This window comes from Sinohyriopsis cumingii, chromosome 10, assembly GCF_028554795.1.
Source record: "Sinohyriopsis cumingii isolate HCF-2022 chromosome 10, ASM2855479v2, whole genome shotgun sequence".
Classification (NCBI taxonomy): domain Eukaryota; kingdom Metazoa; phylum Mollusca; class Bivalvia; order Unionida; family Unionidae; genus Sinohyriopsis; species Sinohyriopsis cumingii.
In genome coordinates, this window is record NC_142970.1 from 70,165,201 (window position 1) to 70,179,011 (window position 13,811).

General features: G+C 36.2%; 1 protein-coding gene across 1 annotated transcript in view; it reads right to left on the bottom strand.

Annotated features, from left to right (window-relative positions):
- Window positions 1–624: 624 nt before the first annotated feature.
- Window positions 625–13,811, bottom strand: part of LOC149790361 (uncharacterized) — a 161,582-nt gene continuing 148,395 nt past the window's right edge. Inside the window, exon 9 of the mRNA XM_089973207.1 lies at window positions 625–3,132. Within this exon, the coding sequence (XP_089829333.1) occupies window positions 1,741–3,132 (1,392 nt within the window). The 3' untranslated portion in view covers window positions 625–1,740. The remainder of the gene's footprint in view (window positions 3,133–13,811) is intronic.

A 13,811-nucleotide genomic window follows, 5' to 3' on the forward strand; every position in this document is an offset into this window, starting at 1 on the left:
ATCATGGTACCTTACACATTTAAGTTTGTGGTCTGTCGCAAAATTCGTGAGCCATGGTAGTTCAGTTGGTACAACGATGGAATACAAGGGTTGCCGTTTAATATCTGCCCATGACAACCCGTGTTTGCTACCTCAGCATGTCCTTGGGATAGGCACGTAGCTTCCGTTCCTCCTCATGATATAGCCAGTAATGTGTTAAAAATGCCGTTAAAACAAACAATCCAACTAAGAAATTCACGAAAACATTTATCAATCCTTATGTAACATACGTCGACGTTATTATTATACAGAAATTATTTCTCCCACCCCACCCACAAGAAAAATACATTGAAAGTAAATGGTGTCAATTCTTGTGTATATGTTTATTTCCAAGATTGGGATAAATACAGGCATTATTCCTTCCAAAAAATGAATATAGTCAAAACTAGATAGTGTTAATTCTAGTGTACATGTTTATTTCCAACACTTGCGATAAATACAGAAATGAAAACACATTTTACAGTTCAAGTTTTCATCAGAGTGCAGATGGGTACAAGTCAAGAGTTTCCAAAGAACAACCAACAATTAAGTCACGCATTGAAAAAGATGATACATAAACGAGAAATGTAAATCTGACGAACGGAATCATGATAGATTTGTATTACATAATTATAAAAATACATAGCCTCAAGTAATCATTTTTTATTACTCTGATATATACATATTTATCTCCCACTAGCGTTTTCCAATTATATACCCCCACAGTCGGAAAAACGTAACTACTTTATGAAGCAGCATAAATGAGCCCACCCCACGAAATTCCCACGTATGTTATACAATTGAAACGACTGTATTTTTCAAGTAAATGTCCAGTTTCAAAATGTATCGAGCAAGAAAAGCCCAACTCTGAGTTCCACCTTGTCTGCATCCAGTTTGAATAATGAAATCGGCGAATACTCCTGTGTACAGATCTGATGCATCACAACATCATTTAAATTCTGATGTTCAAATACGCAACTGACTTTTGCCCCTGCATCCATTCTTAACCACAGGTACGTAATCCTGGGTCGGGTCTTCACATAGCAATGAATCCCCGCCGTATAACCTTATATACACATTCTGGGGAGCAAATGGCAAATGTATACACGCAGCAGATTGGTACCTGGGTGGATCCCTATTCTCAGAGACAGACCCTGGGGCATAACTTGGAAACTACTCTGATCCTTTCCAGTAACTATACATCAATTTACTGGGTATAAAAACGACACATATTCAGATATACACCTAAATCTGGTCCACTGGTCTATTCTTAAACACACACACCCAAGGATTAGAACAATGGGTCAAATGGGAGTTCATCTTTTGAACAGTGTTCGTTTTGCTGAAAAATCATTTTTTTTTATACTTGCACAAACAAGTGTCAAAAAGACCTCAAAGGAGAATATTATAATGATGTACAACAACCCCTGAGATAGAAAGAATATTCTGAAAGGTCCTTTTGCTAGTAGCTGAAATGCGTTACACGAAATAAGGTCATTTTCAACTGCTAATCACGAATCAAAGACGGAGATTCCAATATTTGTTTTCATTTCCTTATGCCCATTGTGTTCCGCCAATTGCGCGACATCTGGTTTGAGACCATTTAACAAACCAACATCCCCGTCTTTTTCCTAAAACTTTCCAAGACTACATCTCCAGAAACTTCCCGCAACTTGTCTCTTTTTTCCTCTCAAATTCAAATTTGGCATTTTTGGAGCTTTCTTATTTCATATGTTCACGCATATTGTGCAGTTTAAGGAATCGAATACACCAAGTATAACTGGCTTTAAACTCAGGTGAATTTGTTTGTTCAGCAAACAACAGCGCTTTGGCCCGAACCTCTTCTATTGTCATTTTGCGCTTCTCACTCAGGATCCAGTTTTCAAGAAGACTTTCAATCAAGCTGTATGGACGAGTAACAGATCGCTTGATCCTCAACCTATTTTCTTCATACTTTATTAGTTGCTCCTTTTGCTTCCTCCAGTCTCGAATATTCTTTTCTGACACCCCATAAACTCGGGCAGCTCCCATATTACCAACCTGTTCTGCACATTTCACAGCATCTAATTTGAAATTAAATTTGTACCTGTTCCTAGTTGACTTTGTATCAGGAGCATCTTTCTGATTCCTAATTTTTTTCCAACAGGCCACTGTTTCCTGAGGCAAATTGAAATGTTCCGCTGTAGTCTTTACCCCGTTCTTTTTAGCATAGTCCCTAACTTTCTGCCGTAATTCAAAATTAAAAATATTCAAAGATGCATTAGTTTTATCAGCTTTTAAGTTTCTAATGTATTTCTCAAGCATTTGTTTTACCCACTTATTCCCTATGTTTACATCTGGTTTTCCAATTTCTTCAGCAATCTCTAACGATTTTTTCTGAATGATGGTCACATCGTCAGTCATGCCCGGGGTGTATTGGGTTTCAACAAGCCAATTTATCATCATATCTTCAAGATCTGTGTGCTCGCCCATTTTAATGAATTTTTTGTATTTATGGGTTAAGGCTAGCTTTTTTTCTACCCTTGTTTTCTTTGTGAAATGAGTTTTAAGCATAATCCAATCCTCAACGATGTCTTCCGTTATACTGTATAATTCTGCTGCAGATTTCACGCCGTGTATCTCCGCATGTTCCACTATTTTAAGTTTATGCTCCATTTGCTTCGTCTTGTTCTCATTACCACATACAGAATCTGTATCAGTCAATCTTCCTTTATTGGCCTGTATGTGTTTTTCGTTTGCTCTGTCCTGTGTATATTTTGTTGATTTCAATTTGTTTGCGGTCCTTTTTCTGGTACACAAACCAGCTGATGATGCATGCCCTGTACAATGCGTCCTTTTGCTTTTTGTTACGCTCTGAGAAGAAGTCATAAAAGACCCTTTCTTTCTAGCATATGCACTAAGCTGTGTTTCTGTCATGTTTAAAATACCAGCCTGGTCGGTAACGTGATCACTTTCTTCTGCATCGGGGCAATCAGATGCAGTATACGACTTATCTGACACAAAAAGTCTATTTGGTTTACCAACTGTGTGAACCCTACTTAAATGCTCTGGTGAGCCACTGGACATAGGCATTTTCCTAGAGTCTCCAATTTTCTTTATGTCTGCTGGTGTCATCTGAAATAAAAGTATTTCTAATTGGTGACTGGTTTTCTTTGCGCTCTTCAATTTTCCCATATACTGACAGCATGGAAAGACATATTAGATATTTCACATTGACAGTAATTATTCTGACATCTGAATGCTTCTGAAAGTCAATATACCTTGGACAGCAATCATTTTTTAAAAATTTTTTTTGTTTACATCACATACAACTGAAAATGACCACCACTTGAAAGGGATAGATTCTCACCCCCACCCCCCAAAAAAACTGAACGTGCTTTTGTGCAACCATCAGGAACGAAAATTGTTAGCCGCTATACATTACACCTATTGTTATATATTTTAAAAAGCTCGTATATCATTAAACAGATGGATACTGTAACATTAAGCTTAATTAAAACCCACCCACCCCACGTTTAACATTATCCTTAATCTAGAGTGCAGAGAAATGTACGGACGTGTGGACATGCACACTGATGTCAAAGCGATTTCAAGGTCGAGCTTCCACCAAGACATGCTCAACAACAGCAAAGTAATGGGATCTTGTAGAAATACTTTGCTGTTCCTAAATTGTGTTATACACATTTCCTGGAAATCAGCGACACACTTTAAGTCGGCAAAAGTCCGAGGCATAATTTCTTCCTGAGGATTCATGATGGATATTTTCGAAGTCATATTTGTAAACTTATTCGATTATGTTACTGGTTGGACTTAATCATTTTTTCGGAACAACACTCAAGTGTAAGATAGAAAGTTTGGTTTAGCCAATGTCTCTCTAAATGTATATTGTGCCAACAGCAGACCTTTGCTGTCCCTTTTTGAGACACGTTACTTTAATAAGTATCTACGGCTGCAACGTTTGCATATGTAAACGGGCTTGTGTAATAACTTCAAGTAAACGTTTCTAAATTGGCAACACTGTAAACGGACATGCAAGATGTACAGCAGTAATCACGAATGTCTTAATGTAGACAGATCACTTCCAAAAAACTCAAATAGATTGAAAATTTGGAGAGATCTTTCATCAATCTAATGGACAGCCAATTCTTTGAAATGCTTATTTATACGTAATACGTTACATGATCGAACAATTCATTTATAATATTCGTGGAAATATACTTTCTCGGTATAAGAATGACAGGGTTCAGATGTACGCCAATCTTAGTTTGGCGCACAATGCCACCAAATTTCTTTATAAACATTTACAAAGAGCGATAATACACTAAAGTCATCTCATGCTAACTATTTTTTTTTACAGAAACGTCCTTATTCAATCACAAGCATTCCCTCTCAAATGTCCACTAATTGGTAGAAATAACTTTTCTTTTGGAAACCTAAATTATAGTCCAGTGGTATAAATAGGCTGATAATAGTTTCAATGAACAATAAACATATTGAGCTTAGAACCACTCTATCGTTCGTATCTGTAGGCAAAAGCCCACGTAGCCAAATAATGCACATCTGTTTCTGGTTTTGTTAAATCAGATAATCATAATACACGATTGCATGCTAATATGCCAAGACGCTAAACTGCAATATAGTTAGCCAGCAATTAATGATGCATCATATCTGCAAGAATATCGGAAATTAACCTTTTATATGCATTTTGAGTTCCTTTTGTTTGTCTTTCATTTGCGTTTTGTTTGTTTCGTTTGTTTTCCATTCACATATGCCTTTCAGCTAGTGTTTTGTTTATGATCTCTGAAATGAATTGAGACGCTCGTTTTAATAATCATATGGAAACGCATTTACAAAGGTGAGCTTTATAATTTTCAGCGTTTAAGTTTAGTTACAAAGCTTGTCTTATTGAAGATGTGCTTCATGAAATATCAAATGCATGAAATGCAAAGAGACAGAACTGAATTGACAATAAATTAAAATCAGAGATCGCGGAAACGCTTAATTACGCGTATTTGGACGCCAATTTTTTATCTGGGACGCAGAAAATCACTAAGACGGGAGTCCTCCGTACGCGTGCGTGCGGCACAATTCAAAGACCTGCCAGTCCTGCTTCACCCACCTGCTTTGTGGGAAAATGTGTTGATCAGTTAGCTGTGCTGATATTTACATTGACAGAATTCAGTGACTGAAAGACCCCTTGGTGTACATACATGTTGCCATTATAAGAGTACATAAAAAAGAACATGATGCAATAGCTGGGCGGCAAGTTCAAAGGTTTTGACTGGCGGCCGGGTGGATTTGTACTTATATTTACAGTGATAGACTTCATTGTCATAAAGACCCAAAGATGTAAATGCGGTCATTTATAAAAGTACATCAAATAAACAACTTTAGCTTTTGTTATTGTGCTCATTTCCGAATGTATCGGAATAAGTAGTGCACGTGACCTCAGAATGGAGACATGTTGAGACTTAGACAAAATGCCATTCGTAAATTTGGATAAGTATTTTTGGGTTAAACGGCAAACATAACGAAGATTGTAACCAGATTCAGAAGAATGCTAAAGCTGCTAGAATTGATAGTTCGGATAGGACAGTAGCTAAGTGTAAGAAAGTGTGTGATGCCAAGCTTAGTGCTATAAATAAGTCCTTACTTGGTTGTTGTTGCTGATGTTGTAGCAGGGTTTAACGCCATTTCAAAGCACACGATAGGCTATACATGGCGGCCAGTATTAATGGTAGAGGAAAAACCTGGGAAAACCCCGGAAAGAACCACCGACCTACGTGAAGCTACTGGCAAGTTTTCTCACATACCCACAGTGGCTGAATCCGAGACTCGAACCCACGCAGACAGAGGTGAGATGGCAGTGATCCGTAACGGAGAGCGCGTTAGGCCACTCGGGGCCCCTCCTTACTTGGATTGACAAAATTCAGTATCACTCTGATGGACGAACACGAGCCTTTTAAGAGGTACATTGACTGACCATACTTTTTTTTAATACACCTCCCCCCCGCCTTAGCCTGGTTAGTTCTAGTGTTGTAGCGAAATGTATTCATCAAGACATCGGTAGCTAGGCCTAGTATTTATATCAATTACGTTGACAAACAAACTCTTGCCCATTCACAAGCATATGTTTTAATAGCTGATTGACCATTAACCCTTTTCCGAGTAAGGTAGCAACTATCAGTTTCCTGCATAATATCTTTTGATCATAAAACATACAAACACGTGTTTTAAGATCAGAATCTGTGATCTGGATATATATTAACTGCCTCTTGTTCACTATTTCGTCATGAAATTAGTTTGAACCAATAGGCCTAACAGGAAATAAAGGCGGACTTCGCTAAGTCTGGGATGTACCAGTTTATTATATTGTCTGTTTTCGTAAATCATCGGGCAAATATTTTCAGAAAAATATACAAATCATTGAAAGCAAAGCCAAGGTATTATTTTATTAAAGATTTAACTTTAAAATGCAATATATGTAGGTCAGAAACGTATGGGACAATGCTGTGTTGTGGAATTCGCCAGATGCGCTTTAAGGTCTAAGTTGTTTTCCGACTTGACACGTATTTGCGAAAATACGGGAATAACACAGCAAATCAGATACTATTTAACCAATGCCTAAAATTACTACAAGGACGTAGACAAATAAATAAACCATAAATTTGCAATCCTGTCAATGGACTGTTGTAATGAAGCTATAATAAAGTGAGTGATTACATTACGAAAACCTCTTCATCTAAAAATAGTTGCACTCAAGACTGTTGTTTCTGTAGAAAAGAAGGGACAGACTTTTGATGATGGGATTCCTATTTTTACCAAAAGTTTTAAAATCCTAGCGGGACCTCTGAAAATATAACCGCAAGTGCAAAAATGCAGTATGGCAGCATTTATTTAGTTCACGGAAATAATGAAGTTTAAACACACAAACACAATTCATTGTGTCATCATATCATTGGCGGTTGTATTTGTTTCAACCTCTAACAGAACAATTTCGTGAGTATTAAACGGCGAAAAAACTCACTGTAAAGAATATTAACTCATAACTCGGGTGCAAGGGGCCTTCATCTGTGGAAATTTAGCCGCATTTTGAAAATAATCAAGACTAAAATCAATTCTCATTTCGTCAATTTTTTTCTTCATTGATTGTTTAACATTTTGTGGTTGCGTTTGTTGCATTCATCATTTCATTTCCATTCATTCTGCAAGTTATTTTGTGTTCATAGTGTATTCCATTTGTATTTGTTCTTCATTTGCTCCGCATTTTTTTTTTTTTTTGTTATCAGTGGTAAAATCCCTCATTTCAGGATCATTACAATCACCACTTACCAGCAAGAATAAGAAGTGCCATATTTTTTCTGTTTGTTAACTTTTGCAGCAGAAGAAGCACAGACTCAAAGGTCGGTACATTAAACAGGGGTGGAACCGAAAGTACCATGAACAAATCAGCGCACATTCTTTACCCTGCCCAAGTTTACTACTTGAGATCAAATTATCGCAAACAACTTAAATCCGACATAAATTTAGATAATATCGGGAAAATGAAGGTCAAAACATATAAAACAAATAAAATAAAAGACAGAAACATGTCGTGCGCATCTATAAAGGTTAAAAACAATTAAATCACACGCGTTTTACTTGAGCCTTGCCCAATACCACTTTGGTTTGGTTTGGAATTGTGTTTTGCGCCACAGCAACTTAAGTTATTTAGCGCCAAGGTAACTGTTTTATAATGCCTTGCCTAATGACACACTATGACAGCTTACTCAGGCTGATCCAGTGGAAGGATTAGAATCAGCATCCTTTGCCACGAATCCGGCATGGTAACCAATGTGCCACCGCGGCCCCTCCCAATAATGTGTGTGTGTGTATGTGTGTGTGTGAGAGAGAGAGAGAGAGAGAGAGAGAGAGAGAGAGAGAGAGTAAATCTCAAGCAAAACAATGAAAAAGATTGATAAAAGAATGTCATTTTCTTACATCAACGCTTAATGATAAAAGAATGTCATTTTCTTACATCAACGCTTAATGATGTTATCCTTCAAGAAATATTGTTGAAAATCTGGATAAAAAAATATATTTTGGTTTAATGGACTTCACTTCGTGACTATGAAAAAATTAGAAAACGAACTGTTATAAAGGCACAAGATCGTCTTAATCCACTATAATCACAATTCCTCCCCCCACCTAAAAAATGTCCACGATTCCATGTTTTGTCTTTATTTTCTTCTCCCATTCCCACCCTCCATAATTATTAAATGGTGAGGTTTATAAGTGCTGAAGATTCAAATGAAGCTGAAACAAAAACTTCCGTATTTGACCTTTAAGACATTCTCTCATGCCACAATGATTATCGATCCACGCCATTTAACCCTCGGCATATGTAGCAAGCCAAAACAGTTTTTGACAAGTGGCATCTTGTTTGTAACGAACTAAATCAAATGTCATATGAAAAAATTGCTACATCCGTTAGCTATTTTATTTTCAGTTGGAACCAACTAGACACCATAGGAAGTCCTTTAATGAAAATCCCACGTCGATATGTCCATCCGTCTAGAAGGAGTAGCAATAATATTCTCAAGATGGCCAACATGGAAACTATATTTGAGGTCATATCAGTACAACTTTAATTTCGGACAAGAAGACATGATAAGATGTCTTCTAGTGAGACCCCGTGTCAATATGACTTTCAGTTTAGGTTCCGCTCTAGAATTTCGTACTTTGCAAAAGGTTTGAGGTTTAAAGAAAACTAATTTCCAAGATGTGATCCTGACTATTTATGAAAAACCTCATGATGAAATGTCCATCACTGTACATAAAAAGAGGCAGAGAAACGTGCCTACATTCTCTCCTTTGCGTTGGTTGCAACATTAATATTGCTTACATCTATTATACGCCTTTCCTGCTTAAGCAGACAAGACAAGCAACACATGGACTCCTAACATAACTGGTCACAGACGTTAACATTATGGTAATATAATACCAAAGTTTCAGTTGAATGCGAAGGAAATGTAGAAGACAAGTGATTTTCGAAAACTTCAACACAAAACTTTAACGTTCACAAATGATGAAACATACTTTCTACTTAAACAGGCAAGACAGGACCTACGGGGATACAAGCGTTTATATTATTCGAAAGCTGAATGAAGGCACTGATGTTGAAGATATGTGACATTAAAACTTTTTAAAAAATTAACACAAAGCAACATTGATCACAGTGTGCTAACAATCTTTGTGATAATAATAATAATAATAATAATAATAATAATAATAATAATAATAATAATAACAATAATAATAATAATAATTATCTAGATGATGATGATAATAATAATAATAATAATAATAACAGTGATCTAGATGATGATGATACTAAAGATAACAATAGCAATACAATTAAGATTTTTGTCAGAGAAGGACTCAGTTACAAAAAATAACGAATCTACCTTAGGTACAAACATACATGTATGCACACACACACACACATTGCCAATACATTAAATATTCAGACATGTTACGATGCCAAGGAAGAGAAAAACTGGATGTAAATTATGTATGGTATTTAGAATCTCCTCCATTTAATACATATACCATGGAAGGAAGAGCTACTTGGGTTGGATTCAATTTTATACGGAAGGTTATTCCAGACAAGAGCACTTGATAACTGAAAGCAGTTTTCGAATATCCTAAACAGTCAGAGATGTGGAAATATAAGATTTAATTGGAACCGGGAATTCGTGGATCACTGACAGCCAAGTGTATGCTCATTTAAAATGTTACTGATTTTGTAGCAATTTACAGGCACTCAACTATGTCGTTTACACATGTAAAAGCACTGCAGCCTTAGAGATTACTCCGATTAGTTTGCAATGAAGCAAACTTGAAATCAATGATATGAATACAGCCCTTCAATTGGAAATAATACAAAACATTTCCTTGTGCACCTGTCCATATTAACTTCCCTTCAAAGAGGATACATATTCCCTGACTTTCCTGGCATTTTCATAAATATTTCAATATTTTCCGAATGGCAATCAAATGTTTATCTTTTCTGAAACATGAAGCTTCTCACACGTTTCCTCACCTTTGAGAACTGTGATTGCAAACATTATTTTGTCATGAAGAAACACAGATTCTGACAAAAGTCTTGAACCTGAGGAAATGTAATGTTGGCCCATTGTCAAGACATAAACAACAGTCCCTTAAAGAGACAAATGATCTACTAGCTGAGAAGAATTTCAAGGAATTCAAGACGATGCCATTTCTTCCTTTTAAGTGTTGAGTGTTGAAACCATCCCGCATTTTATTCGGTAATAACAAGAGTTTCAAATAAGTCTGGAGCAACTAGACATTGTATGAAGCCTTCCAGCCCAAATACCAAGTCATTATGACTCCATTCAGGAAGATCAAAGAAAGCAAAACCGTCAAGACGACTGCTGTGGTGGCCATATTTGATATAATTTAGTATCAACAAGATATCATAAGGCGGCTTTCTGGAGGAGCAGCGATAACGAGAATTTTTTTTTTACAGCCGCTGTGATGGATATGTTATAATGAATTTCCCAGTGACACCGATATTTAGGAATAACTGAACCACCAATAACTGCGTCTACAAAGTTCTATTGCAATTCTCCGATTAGCTTAGGAGGAGAGGTGATAAAAAGTTTGTGCTATAGGACAGATGAAAATGGACAACGGCCAACAGGCGATCTCATAAGCTCTCATCGTCAATGACCATTAGTGCTAAATGCATACAACATAAATAACACAGATCTGACTTTTCAACGATGTTGAAGCCGAGGTGCTATTGTAATAATGCCTTTAAAACAAGAGTCCCTCGAGGCTCGAAAGGACAAACACTCTACCGGCCAAAAAGAGTTTCCACGAATTCAAGACGATTTATTCCTTTTAAATGTTGAGGTTTGACAACATCTGATATTCTTTAAAATAAAAAAAATTCAAATTAGCTGCTTTAGTGGGCATACTGGATGTAAGATTGGCACCATTTTAATTTAAGACCATAATTAGTCTTCTGGCGAAAAACTTGTATCCATATAACCAACCATTCAGTAGGATCTACTGGCCAATAAGAATTTCCACGAATTCAAGAGCATTTATTCCTTTAAATTGCTTAGTGTTTAACCACCCCTGATATTTTTTAAAATAAAAAACTTATCAAATTAGCTGCTTTGGTGGACATATTGGATGTCAGACTGGCACCATTCTCATTTAAGACCAATCAAACAAAACTAAAGTTGAAGAATGATATAAATAATTCAGATGTATACATCCTTAATATAAAAACCTGACACAATAAGAGGACTGGGATGAGGGTCATCTAAATGGAAATCCCCATCAAACTGTGAACAAAATTTCTGACATCTATTAGGTTCAGAATGAAAGCTACATCTAGAACTCAAAACCAAGTAAACAGGCTTATAAAAAAATACATTCAGCATACAGGCCCAAATAACTACCACCAAATATGGACAAAGGCCAATCACACAATACAAATTAAATATATACATAATAAAAGTCTAATGTATACATCATAGTAACGATACAGTGCATTTTTATCAGCCTGGGAATTAGACAAGAGAGAGAGTTTTCCTTTATACATTTATTCCATACGAACCGTTATACTGTAGTTTTACATGCTGACTACCAACTCTATGGTTTACCCTAGCTTATAATGCAAACATTTGCTCATCACTAGTTTGTCAACTGCAAACATTTATCTTTCTCTAGTGTGTCAACTGCTGGCATTTATCTATCTCTAGTTTGTCAACAGCAGACATCTATCTATAATGTGCCAACTGCAAACATTTATCCATCCCTAGTGTGTCGACTGCAGACATTTATCTATCCCTAGTGTGTCAACTGCAAACATCCATCTTTCCCATTTATCTCTAGTGTATCAACTGAAGACAATTATCTATCTCTAGTGTGCCAACTGCTGGCATTTGTCTATCTATATTGCTTTAACTGCAGACAAAAAAATCTATCTCTACCGTGTCAACTGCAGACAATTATCTATCTACAGTGTGTCAACTGCAGACATTTATCTCTTGTGTCAACAACAGATATCTATCACCAGTGTTTCAACTGCGAATATGTATCTATCTCTAGTGTGTCAATTGCAGAAATCTATCGATCTATAGTGTGTCAACTGCAAACATTTATCTATCTCTAGTGTACAAACCAAACTGTACAAAAGCCTAAATTCGATAACCAAATCATAGCCAAATATCTACTCTCCACACAAACTTCTATGTCAGAGTGGTCAAAGGCGCTTGCTTTAGCCAATCACTGCTATCTCGCCTCTGTCCACGTGGGATTGAGTCTAAGGCTCCGCTAATGTGTATATGTGTGAAAGCTGGCCAGTAGCTTCCTGTGGGTCAGTGGCTCATCTTGAGGATATCCCAGGTTCTTCATCCACCAGTTATACAGACCACCATGTATTGCCTATAATGTGCTGAAAATGGTGTTAAACCCACGACAAGAACAACAACTTTTAAATATTTCCTTATGATATAACTCCAGAATTAACTAACTCTGTTTAAAGAAGGTGCACATACTAAAAGAGCTATAAAGTTTATAACATGTGGTCAAAAAACAGAATGTTTAGCTATAAAGGGAAACGAGTCCAGCCTCGGCTAACGTTGGTACGTGAGAAAGCCTGCCAGTAGCTTCTCGTGGGTCGGTGGTTCTTCCCTGAGTTTTCCAGGGTTCTTCCTCCACCAATTATACTGGCCGCCATGTATAGCCTATCTTGAGCTGAAAATGGCGTTAAACCCTACAACAACAACAACAACAATATAAAGGGAAACGTATTATCAGTGATTTATTGCAAGTCCACAAACATACCATTCCCACCAATAATAGGTTTCTTTGTTTGACGGACTGACAGCACCCGATTCTAACATCCCATTGTGAAGAAAGAGTGGGCTATATAAACTGTTAATGTATATTTGATTTCATTTATATTTGATTTAATGTAACTGTTTGTACGTTTTAAAATCTTTTTATTTTAATTTAATTACATGTCAAAGTAATGTAATCTTATTTACTTGATTTGGCTTTTTTTTCTTCAGAAAATTCAGTTTGACCTGACTCTTTTCATAAACAACTAATAATAGAAACACTGCACTGAGACAAGTTAACAACTTTCGATTTTTATTTTATTCTCGGAGTAAAATGATTGGTTTTTATCAAAGTCATACTAGCAGTATGTGACTTTAGATATGCAAATATCCTCTATTTCGCAATTCTGGGTTTTCCGAAATTGCGCAGTAGTTAGATTTAATAGTGATGTTTAGAGAGATATTTCTCAGTTTGGGCTTTTACCTTGGACACTGGAAACTGCTTCGTTGTGCCCAGTTTGGAGTTACATTGCAATTTTTACTCAAATTCTCTGGATTATAAAAGAATAATTCTTTTTCCTGGAAATATTTGTGTGCCTATACAGAATTCTTGGACAAATTTTTACAAAGCTTGTTGTTTTCACTTTTACTTTATTACTGTTTGTTAGAGCCTAAACACGTAACATAAGAAAACATAGTTATCTTTTCCTTCAAGCATAGCTAAGAACAAGGAAAAATTAAAATTAAAATTGGCCACTAAAGTTGCAAAAAATTAAGCATCCAACAAAGTAATCTCAAGGTTTTCAGAGTTTCATTATAAAGTATTTAGCGGTATTAAGTATATGTGTTTACTGTTGTCCTTACTGTGCAACATTTGTCTTCCTGCTTGAAGTGTAAACAATATGATAAATAAATGTTTAAGCTTTTGCA